Source organism: Suricata suricatta, chromosome 5, assembly GCF_006229205.1.
Source record: "Suricata suricatta isolate VVHF042 chromosome 5, meerkat_22Aug2017_6uvM2_HiC, whole genome shotgun sequence".
Lineage (NCBI taxonomy): Eukaryota > Metazoa > Chordata > Mammalia > Carnivora > Herpestidae > Suricata > Suricata suricatta.
Genome location: NC_043704.1, coordinates 151,315,286 through 151,336,689, shown reverse-complemented (window position 1 = coordinate 151,336,689; position 21,404 = coordinate 151,315,286). Strand labels below are relative to the sequence as shown.

The 21,404-nt window shown below is 41.5% G+C and overlaps 1 protein-coding gene across 8 annotated transcripts; it reads right to left on the bottom strand.

Moving 5' to 3' along the window:
* Positions 1–2,378: 2,378 nt before the first annotated feature.
* ZNF197 (zinc finger protein 197) lies at positions 2,379–20,986 on the bottom strand. Of its 8 annotated transcripts, none has more exons than XM_029940508.1 (6): positions 20,854–20,986; positions 13,433–13,910; positions 12,085–12,241; positions 11,572–11,681; positions 11,215–11,341; positions 2,379–5,385 (listed from the first exon to the last, which is right to left on the bottom strand). In XM_029940508.1, the coding sequence occupies exons 2-6, from the start codon at positions 13,820–13,822 to the stop codon at positions 3,068–3,070; spliced, it is 3,102 nt and encodes a 1,033-aa protein (XP_029796368.1). In that variant the 5' UTR covers positions 13,823–13,910; positions 20,854–20,986; the 3' UTR covers positions 2,379–3,067. The 8 variants fall into 8 exon arrangements, with proteins under 8 accessions (XP_029796368.1, XP_029796367.1, XP_029796366.1 ...); XM_029940507.1 differs by having other exon boundaries at positions 13,433–13,901; XM_029940506.1 differs by having other exon boundaries at positions 20,863–20,986.
* Positions 20,987–21,404: the final 418 nt, after the last annotated feature.

Genomic DNA, 21,404 nt, shown 5'->3' with positions numbered 1-21,404 from the left:
GGGAGACACGGAATCTGAAACAGGCTCCAGGCTCTGAGCTAGCTGTCAGCACAGAGCCCAATGCGGAGCTTGAACCCATGAGCCATGAGATCATGACCTGAGCCGAAGCTGGATGTTTAACCGACTGAGCCACCCAGGCGCCCCCAAACTACTTTCAAGTGTCTGTAGGGGTGCCTGGGTGGCTCAGTCGGTTAATCATCCAGCTTCAGCTCAGGTCATGATCTCACGGTTCGTGGGTTCAAGCCCCACATTGGGGACTGTGCTGACAGCTAGCTCAGAGCCTGGAGTCTGTCTTTGGATTCTGTGTGTGTCTCTCTCTCTCTCGAAAAATAAATAAAAACATTTATAAATATTTTTTTAAAGTGTACCATTTGACAATCCCAGCAACATATAGATCTAGTTACTCTGCATCATTGCCAACATGTAGTAACACTATTTTTTCCCTTTTTCTAAGCTACTCTGATAGCTGTACAATGATTTTTAACTTTTATTTCCCTCCTGGCTAATGATGATGAACTTCTTTTTATTTGTTTATTTTCCATCTATACTTTGGTGAAATGGCTTTAAGTCTTTTGCCCACTTTCTATTTGAATAGATTTAGTATTGGGGAGTTTTGAGATTTTTTTAATATAGCCTAAATACAAATCCTGTTGGCTATATGGTTTGCAAATATTCCCAAGTCTGTAGTATCTTAGCACTCTTCAAGTTTCTTTGCATAGCAAGTTATTTTAATTGTGATGAGGTCCAATTTATCATTTTCCTTTGACGGACCCTACTTTTGATGTGAGTCCAAGAGTTCTCTGCTTAGTCTGAGTTCCCACCTATGTATGTACGTATGTACATTCCCCTGGGGGTACCCACTTGTACCGGCAGCATTTGTTGAAAAGGCTATTTCTCTACTAAATTGCTTTTATACCTTTGCCAAAAATCATTGTAGGAGACTCTGTCTTATGTCTCTTTAATACCTTTTAAAACAACCTCCCTCACCCACTTTTATGCCTTTCATTCTGGAAATTTTAATACATATACAAAACCAGACATCAGTACAATGAACTCCCAATACTCATTCCGCTTCCACAATTAACTTTTCATCATATTTTTGATGAATCCAGAGCAGTTTTCTTATATAATACCATGTGTTCTAAATTTTCTTGTGATGCCCTTTATCTTGTTCTCTGACTCCTGTATTTCCTGTAAATTGGCAACAGGTCTAAGAAGCTTGATAAATTCAGGTTATACTTTTGGCTGATCGCATCAGAGGAGGAGGCACGTTATGCAGGCTGTCTCAGCCTTACTGGCGTTATGTTTTAGTTGGTTAAGAGGTGAATGCCAGCTTCTCCATTGTTAGAGTACATCTTTCCCTTTGTAATTATTATACACTTAGTAGTGATTCTTCTGTAGCACAAATATAAAAGAGCTTTATATTCACTACCTCATAACTATCTACTCTGTGAGATAGATAGTCTCCTTCCTGTTTACCAGTAAGGAAATCAAGGCTCCAAGAAATGAAGGCATTTGTCCAAAGAAAGTGGCATAAGCTGAGTCATAGCCAGGTCTTAAGACCCTAAGTCTTAGGTTCCTTCATTTTTCACTCCTGTGTACCCTTCAGTCTTAGGAGGATCCAGACCTCAAGAAACATTGAGGTTAGAGTAGTAACATTTATCAACACATCACTTTAATACCACTAGTATTAGAAACACAATCCTGGTATTAAGGGTTCTTTTACAGTCCAAGTACAGAATTGGGAGTTTTGAAAATTGCAATAGAAAATTAACAATTCAACAATACAGGATGAATTAGATCAAAGATTGGTTCATAGGGAGTAATTACTCAGAGGTAGATTCTGAACTGATTTAATTAGAGTTCTAAGAACTCGGCTCTTTGTGAAATTCATGTAGTCATCTGAGTTCTGGACTAGGATGTTGTTTCTTAAGAAGCTTTCATAATTACATATCAAATGTCAGGGAACTGGTGATTAGAACTGAGAATAACGTGGCAGGATCATTAGCTCGGAGGTGGGGTTAAAGATTTCCCTACAAACAAGGAAAGCAACACAAGACTGTCCTTCCCTTTGACATTCACCATCTGCTAGGTTTCAAATCTGAAGGTTGAAAAATACTTTTCCTTGGCTTCATTGTTAACAGCTGAACATAATATTGTTTTTCCATAATAAGCCAGTATTTTGGTATCAAAACAAACTAGGCATATGATTAACTCAAATATTCTGAAAGCTGCATTTTAAAGTCTTCTTAGACAATTAAAATCCAAAGTCAGCTATCCACCCCCATACTTCCACTTACTATAAAAATGAGTATTTTTGAGGCTCTTGGATTCAATTGCTCATTGGCGTAATGAACAAACATTACATTATGCCATGCTCCAGATTGTGACCATACCTCTTTTATCCAACTTTATTGACAACTAGATTATTTCACAAAGTACATTCACAAACATCCTTTCACTTAATCCTCAAACCCTGTGAGGTAGGCATTATAGCAACACTTGGCTGACAGAGAAACGGAGGCCTAGAAATGGACTTAACATCACATGCTAGTAAGAGTAAGAGCCAGGACCTAAACCTAGGTCTTCCAATTCCAACCTAAGTGCTCTTCTTCAGTTGACCTCAAACAGCAGACTCTTGCCCACCCAAGTCCATGTCTGACACGTCTCGATCATACTGTCAACAGAGACTTTCTGTAGCAGTGATGCAATTTTTAAAATGTACAATATACACATTTTCAGAAACAGTGTCCATTTAATACAAAAATATTTTTGCTCTCATTTACAACTACATTATCACATCTCATAAATTTTTTCAGAGTCTTTAATTGCTCTAAGGTCCCTTTCTAGAGTCATAAAAATGGTCTGGAATAAAGTATTCTTTAACTAGAATTTGGTTTATGTTTTTTTGCAGTCTTGAAAGTGTAGACTGACCTTCTTTCACATGCAAATCACTGGTTTACAAAAGAGTCCATCATGATTTTTCTCCTTGCAAGAACGATAATATTGCCATTTGCCTAACAGTTACTTAGGTAAGTTGGGATTCTATCCCATTTTACATACGACACTAGATTTTCTGAATCTCCATCTTAGACTCATTGGCATTTTGGAGCCAAGAGAATCCCTCCACAGTATGGATTTCTTGTTGCAGGTGAAGGTTTGAAGTCTGAGAGAATTGTTTTTCAGACTTATCACATTCACAGAGCTTTTCATCTGTATGAATTTTCTGATGTACAGTTAGGTTTTTTCTCTGCCTAAAAACTTTACTACAGTCATTACACCCATATGGTTTCTCCCCTGTATGGATTCTCTGGTGGCCAACTAAATTCCTCTTAGAAGTAAAAGATTTTCTACACTTCTCACACTCATATGGTTTTTCGCCAGTGTGCATCCTCTGATGAACAACAAGGTTTTTATTCTGACTAAAGTCTTTTCCACACTCATTACATTTATATGGCTTCTCTCCAGTGTGGATTCTTTGATGTACCATAAGATTTCTACTAGAGGTAAGAACTTTTCTACATATATGACATTCATAGGTTTTTTCCCCACTGTGAATTCTTTGATGTTCAATAAGGTTTCTGTTGTAAGTAAAGCCTTTCCCGCACTCATTGCATGCATAAGGCTTCTCCCCAGTATGGATTCTCTGATGGGCTACAAGGTTTGAGCGGTAACTGAAGACTTTCCCACAGTCACTGCATTTATAAGATTTTTCCCTTGTGTGAATCCTCTGATGTCCAATGAGGCTTTTCTTCAAAATGAAGCACTTGCCACACTCATTGCACTCATAGGGTTTCTCACCACTGTGGATTCTCTTATGTTCAATGAGGTTTCTGTTAGAACTGAAAGCTCTTCCACACTCGTTGCATTCAAAGGGCTTTTCCCCAGTGTGGATTCTGCGATGGACGAGCAGACTTGAATTGTAACTGAAAGCCTTCCCACAATCCTCACATTTGTAGGATTTCTCCTGTGTGTGTAGTTTCTGATGGACCATGAAACTTTTGCTCATTATGAAAGTTTTCCCACACTCTTGACATTCGTAGGGCTTCTCCCCATTGTGGAGTCTCTCATGGTCAGTGAGGTTTCTGTTAGAACCAAAGACCTTGCCACAGTCTTTACATTCATAGAGATTCTCTCCGGTGTGAAACCTCTGATGTAGTATGAGGCTCTTCTTTAAAATAAAAACTTTCCCACATTCATTACATTCATAGGGCTTCTCTCCATTATGGAGTCTCTGATGGTCGAAAAGGTAAGCGCTCTGAGTAAAGGCTTTCCCACATTCAGTACATTTATATGGTTTCTCTCTGCTGTGCATCCTCTTATGGTCAATGAGGTTTGACTTTGAATTGAAAATCTTCCCACATTTTTTACAACCAAAAGTCTTCTTTTCTGTGTGTACTCTCTGGTGTAAGAGAAGGCTTTTGCTTCGAATGAAAACTTTTCCACATTCTTTACATTTGTACGGGTTCTCTGCACTGTGGAGTCGCTGATGGTCAACAAGGTAAGTGGTCTGAGCAAAGGTTTTTCCACATTCATCGCATTTATAGGGTTTTTCCCCAGAGTGGATTCTCTGGTGTAGAATGAGGCTCTTCTTCAGAATGAAAGCTTTCTGACACTTGTTACATTTGTAAGGCTCTTCCCCTTTGTGGAGCCTCTGATGGTCAATGAGGTAAGCGTTCTGAGAGAACACTTTCCCACACTCATTACATTTGTAAGGTCTCTCCCCCGAATGGCGCCTCAGATGTATAATGAGGCCTGAGTGCCTGTAGAAGCCCTTTCCGCACTCCTTACATTTATACGGCTTCTCTCCAGTGTGGATTCTTTGATGGTTGAGAAGGTAAGCACTCTGAGAGAAGGCTTTCCCACATTCATTACACTTATAAGGTTTCTCCCCAGAATGGTTGCGTAAATGCATTAGAAGACTTGAGCGCTGAATAAAGCCTTTTCCACACTCCTTACATTTATGGGGCTTCTCACCAGTGTGGATTCTCCGATGGTTTATAAGATGGGAGATTTTATTGAAATGTTTACAACATATATCACATTTATAAAACTTTTTTCCTTCAGTACCTATTAAACTTTCAGAAAGAGCCGAACCTAAAGTCAAGCTTTCTCCAAATTCCTTCCACTTTTGGCCTTGTTTTTCTGGTAGAGCCCTTTTCTTCCTGTCTCGTTCACAGAGGAGACCTTTCTTCAGTGCATCTCTTTCCCCTGTTTCAGCTCCCCACTGACTTGCCACAATTTGCCAATCACAGTCCTTCTCAAAATCAAGGGTCTGGGGAACACTTCCTTGAAGCCTTTTGGATGGTCCTTTCTGAGCATCTGCTCGTGGAGAAGTGCTCGGCTTTGGTGTCACCTCCTCATGCTCAGTCATGGTCTCCCATTCTGGTAAAAGGAATTAAAAATGCAAATGTTACCACGTCCCTATGTTAGTGAGAACAAGATCTTCAAATGATTTTCAAACATGCCAGTAGGTACACTTGCATAAGAACACAAAAAGAAGACACTTCATTAGATGAAGGTACAAAGCAGAGTACTATACTGACAAGAATTTAAGTGGATCAACACAGAACTCACTCAGATACTTCTAAGCTCTTTGTCTTCAGGGAGCAGATGGAAAAATATAAATGATGCTGAGTAAACAAATGCAAGAAAAAACCAGAGAGATAACAGGAGATCGTGTGTAGATGATTCAGACATGGGGCTCGTAGGTCAGTTTGAACAGGAAGAATCACTTGGCTTATAAAGAATTATCTTTTTATTTTCTTCATGCTAGAAAGACGGAAACTCTAATGGAGAGAAAATATACCTAAGGACCCTAAAGGGAATCTTTAATTTTTGAAAAGTCAAGTACATAAACATTTTTTAATTACTTGAAAGCAAGTAAACTACAGGAAAAAATCCACTAGAAAGCAACTTAATGCTTAGAATTCATATATAACTCACATTATTCCTTTTAAAATTGAGAAATGGAAATTTTAAAATTTCACAAAAACATCAGGTCTGAGTTCGACTTAATTAGAAGAAATAAAGTGAGAAGAAAAAAACATAGAGACATTTTAAAAACATGAACGTATCTATCAAATGATGTGGCTGCCAAAGTTGCTTTCTACTCTGATGTTCTCCACACAAATGTGAGCAACACACATGAACCAGTTCCCCAAATTATCTAGTAAATAATGTGAATAATAGTCATATTATCTTCTACTAGAGTAGGACAACACTGTTCTTCTATTCAAATAGAGAGAAAAGACATAAGAAAGGAGGAGCCATTTTATTTCATTATAAACTAATTTAGGAGATGGTAAGGATAGCAAATACCTAGTGAATGTTAACTTACACTACATTCCTAGGTCAGGTTTTCCTACCTCATCTCGACTGCCCGTTTCTCCAGGATTCAGGCAGGACTGTCAATGACACTACTTCCCCTGGCTACAGGGATGGGCCTGTGTCCTAGCCAGTTTCCTTGTCTACAGTGACTGGATGAAGGAATGGCTTCACAGTTTCAGCAGGATGCTGGTTTCAGGAAGACTCTAAGAGGAAGCAGGAGTGTTTTAAAGAACTAGAAGGAGAAGCGCTTTTAGGAAGCAGAAGTATTGCAAGTGGTTAATTGAGACGGAAAATGGTTTACGAAATTAGCAATTCTTGGGGCGCCTGGCCGGCTCAGTCAGTGGACAGGTAACCCTTTTTTTTAAAGTTTATTTATTTATTTTGAGAGAGAGCTAGCAGGGGAGGGGCAGAGAGAGAAAGAGAGAGAGAGAACTACACTGTCAGTGCATAGTCAGATGTGGGGCTTGAACTCATGAACTGTGAGATCATGACCTGAACCAAAACCAAGAGTTGGTCGCTTAACCAACTGAGCCACTCAGGCACCCCAAGCATGCAACTCTTGATCTTGGGGTTATGAGCCTGAGCCCCACTTTGGGCACAGTGTTTACTTAAAAACAAAAAGACAGAAATGCCTTAAAATTCATATTCAATATTCCAAATGTCTTGAAAGGAAAAAAAAATGATTAAAATTCTTTAAAAAAAGAAAAGGGAAATCAGCGATTCTTGCATACACAGTAATTTGCTGGTTAAACTATGTGAAATTTCAGTATGGAAATTAGACAATGTGTAGGCCTACAGAGCTTTAGAGGACTTGGTAGAAAGTGTCAGACTGACAGAGGAAGCTGCTTACTCCCTGCAGTCTTGAATGAAGCCTACAAGAAGCAGACAGGCTTCCCTGCTGCCAGCCCTCCCCTCTTCTTTCATCCATGTCCACTCCACAGCCAATTATCTTCCCAATTTGTAAATTTGACCGTGTCACTCACCTGTTCAAAACAAGCGATTCTTAAGTGCCTACAGGACAAAGCACAAATAACCGGCACAGCCCAAGCGATGCCCTCGCCTACGGCCGGCCGATCTTTCTGGCCTCACCTCTTACCAGCACACTTCATGCTGCCGGACCCCAGCCAGAGGGCGCCACGTGCAGATGCCCAGGCAGGTCATGTTTTCGCTTGCTGTCCTATCAGCGCCCATGCTTTCTTCTCTTCCTGAATTGTTCTTCTCTCCCCAATTCACTACAGCCCAATACCGACGCCCTCAAGCCCAAAAGCCACCCTCTCTGGACATTACAAAATAGTACAGAAACAAAAGGATTATAAGGGAATACTAGAAATACTTAAGTTGGACAATTTAAGATGAAATGGGCAAATTCGTAGAAAGACACAAATTACTAAAACTGACTCAAAAAGAAATAGAAAATCTGAATCCATCTATAAAAAAGAAATTGACTCAGCAATCAAAAAAAAAAGAAAAGGAAAAAAACACCCTCAAAGAAAAGCCCAGGCCCAGACTGCTTCATTGATGAATTCTAACAACCTTTACAAAAAATTAATACCAATTCTTCACAAACTTCTCCAAGAAACAGAAGAGTTGGGAACACTTCACAACTCATTCTATGAGACCAGTATTACCCTGATGTCAAAACCGGAAAAAGATATCACAAAAGAAAAGATAAAAGAAAAGAAAGAAACTACAAATACATGAATATTGACCTACAAATCCTTCAACAAATACTAGCCAACTTAATCGAGTAACACATGAAAACAATTATACACCAACACCAAGTGGGATTTATCACACGGAAGCAATGTTGGTGTAATATTGGAAAATCAATTAATGTAATACATCATATCAATGTGCTGAAGGACAAAATCACATAATCATCTCAACAGATGCAGAAAAAGCATCTGGTAAAAACCTAATACCCCTTCACGAATACCAAAGTAGGACTATAAGGCAACTTCTTCACACTGATAAAGGAGGCCTACACCAAAATCCAAAGCTAACACCATACTTAATGCTGAACAGCTGGTGCTTTCTCTGTAAGAACAGTAATAAAAAAGGATTTTCGCTCTTGCACTTCTATGCAACATACACTGCAGGATTTAGCCAGGGAATTAGGCAAGAGAAATAAATAAAAGTCATCCAGATTGAAAAGGAACAAGTAAAACTATTCTATTTGCAGATGACAAGATCTTACACGTAGAAAATCCTAAAGGGGCACCTGGGTAGTTCAGTCGGTTAAGCATCTAACTCTTTCATTTTGGGTCAGGTCACGACCTCATACTTAGTGAGATTGAGTCCCATGTCGGGCTCTGCACTATCAGTGCAGAACCTGCTTGGGATTCTCTCTCTCTCTCTCTCTCTCTCTCTCTCTCTCTCTCTCTGCTCCTCCCCTGCTCACAATCTTTCACAAAATAAACATTTAAAAAAGAAAATCCTAAAGAATCTACAAAAAAAACCTGTTAGAACTAAAAATGTACAGCAAGGTCGCCGGACACAAGATGAATAAACAAAAATCAGTGGGATTTCTACATGCTAGCACTGAACGATGCTAAAGTGAAATTAAGAAAAACAGCCTAAGAAAGAATAAAACATTTCAGAATAAACTGATTGACTTGGAGGAGGGAGTGCAAAAAGGTGATTTTATTAGGCAGAAAGAGCTGCACTAGGGTTGTGAGAGATGACTGGTTATATACTCGGGCGCCAGGGAAGGTAAAGACAAAACGGAGGCCTCCAGGAGGGCTTCCACATGCTGAAGAGGACTTGAGGCTCCTGGAGGTCTAGCTGCGGTCAAACTAATGCTGTTTGCCCTCCAGTAAGGCTTTAACATTAAGACAGGAGGGAGAAAGGTTACATTCGGTATTTGCCTCAAGTGTTTGTCAAAGGCCTGCAGGTTGTAAGGAAATTTAACCTTCCCCACACAATAATCAAAGAAATGACAAACAAAAGAATAGTATTTGTCATCTATCCAGCAGAGATTTAAAACACTGAGCAAATCATAAGCACATATAAGGGAAATGGGCCCTCTTTTGCTCTTTTCATGGGAATGTAAATTGGCACATCACTGGCAGAAAGCAGTTTGGTAACATGTTATCATGTATCAAAATATAAAATCTACAAAATGTTTGGCCCACTATTGGCACATCTGAGACAGTAAAAGATATATCTTCATTAAGTATAAAAATATACAGGGGCGCCTGGATGGCTCAGTCAGTTAAGTGTCCGATTTCGGCTCAGGTCATGATCTCACGGTTCGTGGGTTCAAGCCCCACATCGGGTTCTGTGCTGACAGCTAGCTCAGAGCCTGGAGCCTGTCTTTGGATTCAGTGTCTCCCTCTCTTTGTGACTCTCCCCTACTCATGGTCTCTCTTCTCTCTCTCTCTCAAAAATAAATAAAGCATTTTTTAAAAAGTATAAAAATAAACAGTATAAATTGCTGTAGACAATAAACAGTAAGGTTGCAACATAGCAAAAAAAAAAATCAGTATCTTCATATATGTAAACCATACTCAATTTAAAAACATCAGAAAAAGACTCCAACTCCAAAGAATCAATGTAACCTGAAATATACGAGATCCAGATGAAGACAATTTTAAACAGGCCTGAAACATAAAGGCAGTGCTTAAAGAACAGAAAGGCACGTTATGTTCTTAAACAGAAATTCAGCATCATAAAGCTGTCAAGGTAAAGCATGGTACGCAGACGATGGAATACAATATACTAGGCAGCTATTTAAACTGATAGTAGAAATCTGTATTTCAGTATAAATCAGGTCAGTGCATTAGTTGATTCCTCAATTTCTAATGTCTATTTCTCCAAACAAAATCTTACCTTTTTCTTCAAAGTCCAGCACAAAGCTACCTTTTTTTGTTTGTTTGTTTAACATTTATTTATTGTTGAGAGACAGAGAGAGAAAGACCATGAGCGGGGGAGGAGCAGAGACAGAGGGAGACACAGAATCGGAAGCAGGCTCCAGGCTCTGAGCTGTCAGCACAGAGCCTGACCTGGGGCTTGAACCCACGAACCATGAGATCATGACCTGAGCCGAAGTTGGATGCTTAACCGACTGAGCCACCCAGGCACTCCCAAAGCTACCTCTTTTATGGCCTTTCCTAATCCCAGGAATGGTACTGGTTGCTCTGTCCTCTTCATTTCCATCTCAAAAGGTTTATCACACTCTTATACTAATTATTTCACTCTGCTTTATTTATTCTTTCTATGCCCCTTGCCCTAACCACGTGAGCTACTAAGGGCAGAATCACATCATTTGCACCATTGCCACCACGTGATAAATATTTTCATGTCTATTGGAAGCACAAATGGTTACTAAATATCTTTAAATGTTCTTACTTTGTTACTAGTCAGAGAAATCCACTAAAGAATAAAGATATAACTTTAGAAAATCCTAACAGCAACAATTTAAAAGAAGGGGGCTACACAGTATCAACAAAGGCTGAGCAAAAGGAGTGTTCTTATGTAACACTCCACGGGGATCCCAGAAATCACCACGGAAAGCAGTCTGGCAGTGTTAGGCAAGAACCATGTAACAATTTAAACACTTAGGCCGAGTAATTCTACTTCTAAAAAATAATGAGAAAGAAAGAAAGACCTTAAGTATAGAGACAGATGATTATTAGAGAATTATCTACAATAAGGAAATACTTGAATTATGGCATAAATTATGTAGCCAATAAAAAAACTCAGATAGAAAAAAAACAAAGGTAATATGTCAAAATTTTGATAGCAGTTGTCTACAGTGCGTTTAAGAAAGTTGCATTTTCTTCTTTCTAATATTCCATGTGCTCCAGAATATACCACTTTCATAATCAGAAAACGAAAGCTAACGAAATAAAGGTAAGAGTGACGGGAAGAAAGAGTCCTTACCTAGGGAGGTCACATTCCCGTAATTCTCCAGCATCACATCCCAGTACAAGGCCCTCTGAATCGGGCCCAGACACGCCCACTCCTCGGAAGTGAAGCACACTGACACCTCCTCAAACATCACCAACTCCTGAAATCACAGGCACATGTGAGAGCCTCCCCGCCCAGGGGCTGCCCTACTGAGCTGGGCAAGAACCATCAAAGAGTCCCAAGGAAACCCCACATAGAGTCTACCCTCCAAACGCATGGACTGTGACTCAGAGACAAGAACTGGCTGCGCCCCAAACATCGGGACGACAGAGGGCTGCCTGGCCACCGGTGGGTAGTGCAGAGAGGGCCTCAGCAAGGAAAGCGGATTACCTGGGGCTGGGCTGTTAGGAGCATGAGGGCCATTAATTGATTTCTTGGGTTCTCTTCCTGGGAAAGGGCAGAAGCTTCAGGGGCAGGAGAATCTGAGGAAGGACAAAAAGCTACATGTGAAATGCCTGCTGTTCCTCCCTACTACTTCAAGTCCTGTATCTTCGACAAACAAGGAATTCAGAAAGACCCAGAACTCAGGTCTAGACCATGATGGCTATAAAATGACTTACAAATCTTTTCTGAGTGAGCCTGTGCCTCCCTCTCTCTCTCTGCCCCTCCCCTGCTTGCACTCTGTCTCTCTCCCTCTCTCAAAGAAAAAAAAAAAAATGAATACACATAAAAAGAAAAATAGTTGAGAGAGACCCAGGAAAGGACAGGTAGGGGAAGAGCAGGAAGAACTTGGTACCATCAGGGTTTCACACACAAGACAGGAGAGGAAGTGACTAACTGGGAGTTCGGGGACGAGCCAGAATAAGGCTGCTGGGCAAGTCCAAAGCCAGGGCCACTAAGTACCATGCGGAGGATCCTGGAGGCTGAACACCACTGGGTCATTAAAAGGATTTTGGCAAATTTCAGCTATGTGGCCGCCACCGGGCGCACGAGGCACGGCTGCTCCCGGAGTGCTCATCCCCTCCTGGAGAACGTCCTGGTCCTGAACGAGAACTGGAACCTGAGAATAAGCAAAACAAGATAAGCCGACTCTTCTTGTACCTCCAGAAAATGGACTCACCTAACCGCCATGGGCCTCTTTCTGCCCACAGTCTGGAACTAGGAGATCGAGACCCAGCTCGAGCACGGGGCATCAGACCCGCAGTAGCTCTGCCTTGAGAACAATGGCACTGCCCTTCAGCCCCGCTCATGGCACTGGGGCCTCTCCCCCACTGAGACGGAACAGAACGGTGGAAACCAAGCCAAACCTGGGTGTGGGCTAAGAGGCGACTGGGAAGTCACAAGTCCCAAGGGAATGGGTTTTAGCTCTGGACCGGGTTTCAGGTCAGACTTGGGTTCAATACACTCTTCTAGTTATTTACCCCTTTATTATCCCGTCCTGCTCCGAGAGAAAGAACACCAGGGCCTACACAGGATTTTGTTGCTAGCTAGATGTCTGACATAAGGCAACCGGGTGAACCTTTTCTGTCTCCATTTTCTTCTCTCTCAAATGAGGATGGATTAGTGCTTTATCATGAAATATATAGTTCTGAAATTCTTCACTTTTATGATTAAAATAAACAAGCGCATCCTTGGCACCATTCCCAAGTTTAAGTTATGCTTCAGACTTCTTATGTACAAATGTTTCTAGTGGACTGCAGACTGATAGAAAAGAGATCTCACACACACCAGGAAACATATTAAAATCCCAATTTAATGGTCAAGGATATAAACTCTTTCCAGAAACCCCTCGGGTCAGGGAATCCCCAGTAGGGGCACACAGGGGAGGTCCTGCCAAACTTAGAAAGCTTCATTCTTGCTCCCGGGTGCCTCTTACACTCCAGGTTCCCACCATCATTCCAGACTTAATACAAACAATACGTATGCTTCTGTTTAGGAAAATACTTAGAAACAGTACGTTCTTCAGACTACTGAACCAAACCCAGCATCAGCAAGCATCACCCAGGATAAAGCACAGCAGGTGCCTTTGTGCCACTTCTGAGTTGGGCCCAAGGTCCCCAGTCATAAGTCCCTTTCTCTGCAGATATGCCACAGTGTGAAACAGCTCATGACCCTGCTGCAATAAGCATCAGGGTGGCTAATGGGCTATTAATTACTTATGAAAATCACAGGATCACCCTCCAGCACAGCTTGCCCTGGCTCAAGTCTCTCCATCCTTCCATCCCAAATTCTCTCCCCTCCCGCTTCTCACTTTTAGTGCTGGTCCATCGAGGTCTTTCTGCAGCTCCTCCACCAGGGCCACAGCCTCCTCACCGCTCCCGGGGCGATGGATCTGCACCCAGGTCCGGATCTCCCCGGGCAAGATGCTCAGGAACTGCTCCAGGACCAGCAGCTCCAGGATCTGGGCCTTGGTACGTGCTTCCGGCCTCAGCCACCGGCGGCAGAGCTCCCGGAGCCGAATCAGTGCTTCCTGGGGACCAGACGTCTCGTGGTATCGTAACTGTCTAAAGTGCAGGTGGGAGGTCTCCCAAACAGAGGAGCCGCTTCCTTGGAAGCTGGTTCCCCATTTCCAAGTATCATCCTTCCCTTTAACAAGACCCTCTTGTCTCAGAGCACTGTGGGCCCAATTTTCTCTTGTCATTGTCACGTGAGAAGGGCTCCTGCTCTCCAGGCCCCTCGATCCTCGCTTGACTTCTTCCTTAAAGCTTGGAGAACATCATCTGGAAGACCTCAAGAAATCGTTGACAACATTACCCAAAGACATAAGCAAGTTTCTGAGCCCCCCGTTTCCAGTGATGAAGAGAGCCTCCCTGAACGTAAGTGTCTAGACTCTGGGCAGGCTTCCTCTGACAGAAGCCCCTGCCCAAGGCTCTGAAGACACAGACACCCATGTTACCCAGACCACTGGTACAACCAAAGACCTGAAATTCCTTTAGTCTCTTTTCAAATGTTTCTTATTTTGAGAAAGAGAGAAAGCATGCACGAGCAGGGAAAGAGCAGAGAGGAAGAAAGTGAATCCCAAGCAGGCTCTGCTTACAGTGCAGAGCTCCATGCGGGGCTTGAACTCATAAACCTTGAGATATGACTTGAGCCGATATCAAGTCAGATGCTTAACTGACTGAGCCACCCACATGCCCCCAAATTCCTTTAGTCTTTATTGACAGTGTCTCCTACACCTAATTACAATAAATCCTTTATCTACCTCCCTAACAATGGGCATCCTGGCTACCCCAGTGTGACCCTGAATAAGTTACCTCACTTCTGAGTTTCAGTTTCTTTTTTAAGTTTATTTATTTAGAGAGACAGATAAATCGAAAGAGAATGCACATAAGCAGGTGAGGGGCAGAGAGAGATGGAGAGAAAATCCCAAGCAGGCTCAACACTGTCAGCACGGAGTCAGACACAGGGCTCAAACCTACGAACTGTGAGGTCATGACCCTAGCCGAAACCAAGACTTGGATGCTTAACTGAATGAGCCACCAGGCGTCCCTTTGAGTCTCAGTTTCTTAACCTACAAAATAGGAGTAATAATAGTTCCTATCTCATAGGCTGTAAGAATTTGATGTCTACATGCATTTCAAGTTTTGAACAGTGCCTGGTATATGGACTCAAAAGTTAGTTATTATCCTTCTTTAACTAGCACTCTTTCCTAGGTTCTGTACAAGTATGGCCTTTTTTTTTTTAATGTTTATTTTTGAGAGAGAGAGAGAGACAGCACAAGCAGGGTTGGGCACAGAGAGAAGACACAGAATCTGAAGCAGGCTTCAGGCTCTGAGCTGTCAGCACAGAGCCCAATGCAGGGCTTGAACCCACGAACCGTGAGACCACGACCTGAGCAGAAGTTGGATATTCAAACAACTGAGCCACCCAGGTGTCCCCAGCAACTATGGCCTTAATCCTGATACACATAAGACAAAATCCTAACACCTTCTCAATTAACAAAGAAAGGCTGAACTACGTTAGCTTTACTATACATACATTGAATTCTCTGAAAATTGTTCATCCATTAATCAAAATACTTGGATACATCTGACTTGCTTTGCTGCTCTCTAAAAATCTTTTTTTTTTAGAAATAACATTTATTGTTCTCATTACAAAACATAAAATTTGTAAAATCAGAGAAGACATACAAAACCAGAGAGTAATCACTGCTTTTGTTTTGTGCTATATTCCTGTGATCACGTCTCACTGCACCAATCTGGATCCCAAGATTGGAACCAACAGTAGCGCTCAGTAACTTCCTTTTCACATGCTTTCTTGTGAACGTGACATCACATAGTCTTTATCATTATTTTAAGAGCATATGAGCCTATTCACTCTTAGGTAGTCCCTTGTTATTAAACATTTGTTTATAATTTCCTCTTATTATAAATTAGGCCACAATGAATATCCTTGCTAAAGAATTTTTTGTCAGACTTCTGCTTATTTTTTCAGGAAAAATTCCCAGGGGGGAAAAAAAAAACTGCTGGGCTGGAAGATGAGAATAGTTTTAAGCTTTTAAAATCGTAACAGTTCAATCACCATCAGTGACATATGAAAGCACTCTCACTAATTTTATTTAACACGCAGACCCTTAAGGAGCATGTGTATGAGCAGAGGAGGCAGAAATGGAAACCTAATTTCAATAGACTGTATAAGTACAATTAATGGGATGTCATACAAGTACGGAAAGAATTCATAGAAGGCAATTTTGGATTGACCTTTAAAGAAAAATAAAAAGACCATTGGAGTATTAGGCAAGCCATTCCAGGAAAAAAGAAACTATATTTTCAAAAGCATGGTGATGACACTATAGCTCTATTAGATATGTGCTTTGCAAAAAAGAAAGAAAGAAAGAATGAAAGAAAGAACAAACGAACAAGAAAAGAACTATGCTTTGCTCTGGAGGTAAGGCCATAAGAGTAGAGTGGAGAGGTAAACAGAAGTCAAATTCTAAAGGCTCTAAGAGGCAGAACAAAGAGGTGATCATGGTCTATATATGAAAAGCAACCAATAAAGAGATTTTACTTTATACTTTTATTTTTCAAATAGGTAATATTGGGGGGCACCCAGCTCTCTCCATCAATTAAGTGGTCACTTTGGCTCAGGTCACGATCTCATGGTTCGTGGGTTTGAGCCCCGTGATGGGCTCTATGCTGACAGCTAGCTCGGAGCCTGGAGCCTGCTTCCGACTCTGTGTCTCCCTCTCTCTCTGTCCTTCCCCTGCTCATGCTCTCTCTCTCTCTCTCTCTCTCTCTCTCTCAAAATTAAATAAAACATGAAAAAAAATAAAAATAAAATAGGTAATTTTGGTTCAAAATTTAAAATTATAAAATGCATACTGTGTAAAGTTTCCCTCTCCCCATTAGTTCCTTATGTAGCTCAGGTATCTTTTCAGTTATTATGTGTATATGTGCATATGTGTATATAACAATCTATAACATTTATGTTTTCATAATGAAAGAACACCATGAATCATGTACTACATCTTCCTTTTCTCAATTAACAAGGTATCTTAAGGATGCCTGGCTGGCTCAGTCAATGCAGCATGCAACTCTTGGATCTTGGGGTTGTGAGTTCAAGCCCCATGTCGGATGTCGATTACTTAAGATTACTTAAAAATAAAATCTTTTTTTTTAAATGTATCCTAGAGATCTTTCCTATCAAACACAGCTCCTCCTGTCTTTATACTGATGCACAGCACCGCTGTATGGATGTATCATAACTTATTTACCTACTCTATCACAGATGGGCAGTTTTCAATCTTTTCAAATTAACAACGATAGTATCATGAAAAACTTTGGGCATACAACAATTTGCATGTGTGGAGGCATATACACGAAAATTCCTTGAAGTAGAACTGCTGGACCAAAATTTATGTGACTTTGTAATTTTGATATTACCAATCAGTCCTTCATTGGGCCTGGATTAAGTTACAATTTCCACTCGCAGCATGAGTGATATGGGAGTGCCTTTCTCCTCACTCCTTCACCAAATCTAACTTGCATTTTGAATGAATGGGTGCATTTTTAAAAGTCATTTGTACTTTACTTTTCGTGAACTCTTCATATCTTTTGCTCATGTTTCTATTTGAATGTTTGGTCTTGTTAATGTGTACACACTCTTTACAGGAAAATTAGTCCTTTGTTACAATAGGAGTGGCAAGTTTTTCCTTTTGTCATGTCTTTGCCATATACCTCATATAACTTTGCTTATATTTGTTTTGCCATGCAAGCAATCTTTTTTCCCCCCCTCTGGGTTTTGTACCATAGTTACATAGTTAGAAAGGCCTTTCCCACTCTGGGTGTGAAGGAAGTACTAACTAACCAGGTCAGGAATCTATAGGGGAGGAATGAAGGGGGAGACAGGACTGGATCTCAGGAAGGCCAGTAAGTTTTTGCAAGTCTAAACAGTCTAGTTTGCTGCAAGTTTTAAACTAAGCAGCAGTAAGGATAAATCGAGAAAAACTGAGCAATTCTTGGTAACTGATCTGGGGGTGATGGAAAGGAAATTCCAAAAAGGATTTCTATTCCATGTTCATAAAACGAAAAGTCAATATTGCCAAAGTGCCAGTTCTTCCCAAATTTATCTACAGACTCAATGCAATTCCAATCAGAATGTCAGCAAGTTTTGTGAACACCAACAAACTCACACTAAAGTTTACAGAAGAAGCAAAAGACTCAAAATAACCCACAGAACATTCAAGAAGAACAAAGTAGAAAGATTGACACCACACAACATGAAGTAATGAAGACAGTGTGGTATTGGTGAAAGAGTACACAAGTTAATGGAACAGAATAGAGAGCCCAGAAATAGAGCCACATAAATATAGTCAACTGTTACTTGATAAAGGAGCAAAGGAAATACAATGGAACAAAGATAGTCTTTTCAACAAATGGTGCCAACACAACTGGACATCCAATACTTACTGTTTTACTAACTAAATAGATAAATAACCTAGACACAAATCTTACACCCTTCACAAAAATTAACTCAAAATGGATCTAAACGTGAAATGGAAGGGGCACCTGGGGGGCTCAGTCAGTTTAAGCGTCTGACTTCAGCTCAGGTCATGATCTCACAGTTCGTGAGTCTGAGCCCTGCATCAGGCTCTGTGTTGACAGCTCAGAGCCTGGAGGCTGCTTCACATTCTGTGTCTCCCTCTCTCTCTCTGCTCTCCTCCACTCATGCTTGCTCTCTCTGTCTCTCTCTCTCAAAAATAAATAAACATCAAAAAAAACTTTTAAAGTGAAATGCAAAACTATGAAACTCCTTGGGAGATAACATAGAAGAAAACCTAAATGATCTCAGGTATGGTGATGACTCTTTAGATGCAACACAAAAAGTGTGATTCGTGAAAAAAATAATAAGCTGGACTTTGATAAAATTTAAAAACTTCTGCTGTGAAGGTCAATGTCAAGAGAGTGAGAAAACAAGCCACAGACTGGGAAAAATATTTGCAAAAGACACACTTAACTGATCAAGGACTGTTATCTTTTCTACGTTATACAAACTACTCTTAAAACTCAATAATAAGAAAACAGACAACTCAATTAAAAAATGGTGCAAAGACCTTGACCAACACCTCACCAAAGATATACATAGTCTAAACGAAAACATAAAAAGATGCTCCACATCATATGCCACCAGGGAAATGCAAGCTAAAGCAACAGTAAGATACCCTTACACACCTATATCATTACACACCCATTAACATGGCCAAAATCCAGAATACTAATACTACCCAAAGCTGGTGAGGGTGTGAAGTCACAGGAGCTCTCATTCATTACTGGTGGGAATGCAAAATGGCACGGCCAACTTTAGAAGACAGTTTTGGCAGTTTCTTGCAAAACTAAACATACTCTTTAACATACAACCCAGCAGTCATGCTCTTTGGTATTTATTAAAAGGAGTTAAGAACATGCGTCCACACAAAAACCTGCACACAGATGTTTATAGCAGCATTAAAATAACTGCCAAAATCTGGAAGCAACCGGGATGTCCTTCAGAAGGTGAGTGGATAAACTGTGGTAAGGTCCAACGATGGAATACTATTCAGCACTAATATGAAAGGAGCTATTGAGCCATGAAAAGATGTGGAGGAATCTTAAAATGCCCATTACTAAGTGAAAGAAACCAATCAGAAAAGACTATCTACTGTACAGTTCCAAGTACACGGCATTCAAAAAAGGTAAAACTACAGAGTCAGCAAAAATATCAATGGTTGCCAGGAGGTGAGAGAAGAGAGGGATGGGACAGGCAGAGCAGAGACGATTTTTAGGGCCGTGAAACCACTGTGCAGGATACCATAAAGGCGGAGACATTATATATGTCATTTTACATTTGTCCAAACCCACAGAATGTATAACACCAAGAGTGAATCTTAATGTAATGACTCTAGAATTTGGGTGACTATGACCTGTCAATGTAGGTTCATCGATTTTAACAAACGTACCCATCTATGGGGGATGTTATAAGTGGGGAATCTGTGCATGAATGGGGGGAGGAAGTATACGGAAAATCTCTGCTTTCTGCTCACTTTTGGTGTGAAACTAAAACTGCTCTAAAATATAAAGTTTATTTTAAGAAAAATTTAAAAGACGGGGGAAAAAAGGATCGTCTACAGTAAATTATCAGAACTCTATTCTTCCTTCACAGATACAAATAAATCTTAAAACAAACATTTTGTTTACTTCCCACAAAACGTTTGTGAGCTCCAAGTTAAAAGAAACGAAGGCTCAGAAGAGCGAAGTAATTCACTCAAGGCCATTTGACTGGTTATTCTGAAATCAGGGATTTTAATTCCAAAAGTCTAAAATACTTCCATCTAAAAGACGTCTGAAAGCCAAACAGTATCCATTCTAAAGCAATAGTTTCCAAACACTAGTTCATAAAGATTTAATCTGGCAAATTGTAAAACGAAAAACACAGTAACTATACACAGTGACTAACAGGGGCTAGCAATGCCCTTTCTTGCAAAGGACGCATTTATTCTGAGCTCCTTTTAATAAATACCAAAGAGTCCTCAGCTTTAAGAAATATTCTATTGGGGCACCTGGGAGGCTCAGTGGGTTAAGTAACGACTCTCGGTTTCATTTAGGGTCATGATCTCACGGTTGGTGAGATGGAGCCTTGCATCCGGCTCTGCGCTGATGAGGCAAAGCAGCGCCTGCTTAGGATTCTCTCTTCCTCTCTCTCTCAAATGAATAAACATTTATATATTAAATAGCACTATGGTTGGTGTAAGTTTGCTTTTTAAACACCATTATAACACAAAATTTAAAGATAAAAATTAATCCATCCCTACAAAAAAAAAAAAAAGAAAGAAAGAAAGAAACCCACCACACACACAAAAACACAGAAAGTCCCCAGGAGTCTGGTTGCCACAGCTCCATGGAACTCAAGCCGTCTCCACCAGCCTCAGCGAAGACGGAGGAAAAGCTGAAGGCCTGGCTACCGAGCTGTCCTCATTGTTCGAGTCGAGCACCACAGACACACACAGACTCAGAGGTGCCCTCTTCGCCACCTTCCCCAAGCCGGAATCTGCCAAGTCCGAGCCGGCGCGTCCAAGGCCAACACGGATCGGAGGAGGGACGGTGCGGGCGGTCCGCGTCCGGGAGGGGCCGGCTAGGTGTGCGCTGCCCAGGGGAGCTCACGCCCGCATCTCGGGCCGCCCCCCCGACCCCAGCTCACCCCGCTCACCGGGGACTCCCGCTGCGTCTCCGGGCTTGGGCACCGCCGCCTGGGCACCGAGACGCCAAGAGATGACACGGGAACCGCGCGCAAGTGCACGCCACGACAGCCGAGGACCAGAATAATGGCTGACCGGCTGGCACCGCTACTTCCGGGTGCTCCCCAACCCCTCCCATCCCTGGCTCTCTGGCAAGCCACGTCTCTATGATTCCTCGTTTCGGCCGGAGTAGACGAGGATTGGCCGAGCCTCTGGGCTCCTGGGTCCTCACTCCTCCGCACGAGCTGGTGGAAGCTGCGTTCCACACTTGAAGGATGCAGCGGTGCATAACTGGCCCAGGTTCTCGGGACACTTGTTGGCTCCTAAAGGAGCTGAACCTACTACCTCAGCGTGTAACCCCTGGACTTCTCTAAAGAAGGTCATGGTAGGGCGCCTGGGTGGCTCAGCCGGTTAAGCGACGGGCTTCGGCTCACCTCATGATCTCCTGGTTCGTGGGTTCGAGCCCCGCGTCAGGCTCTGTGCTGACAGCTAGCTCAGAGCCTGGAGCCTGCTT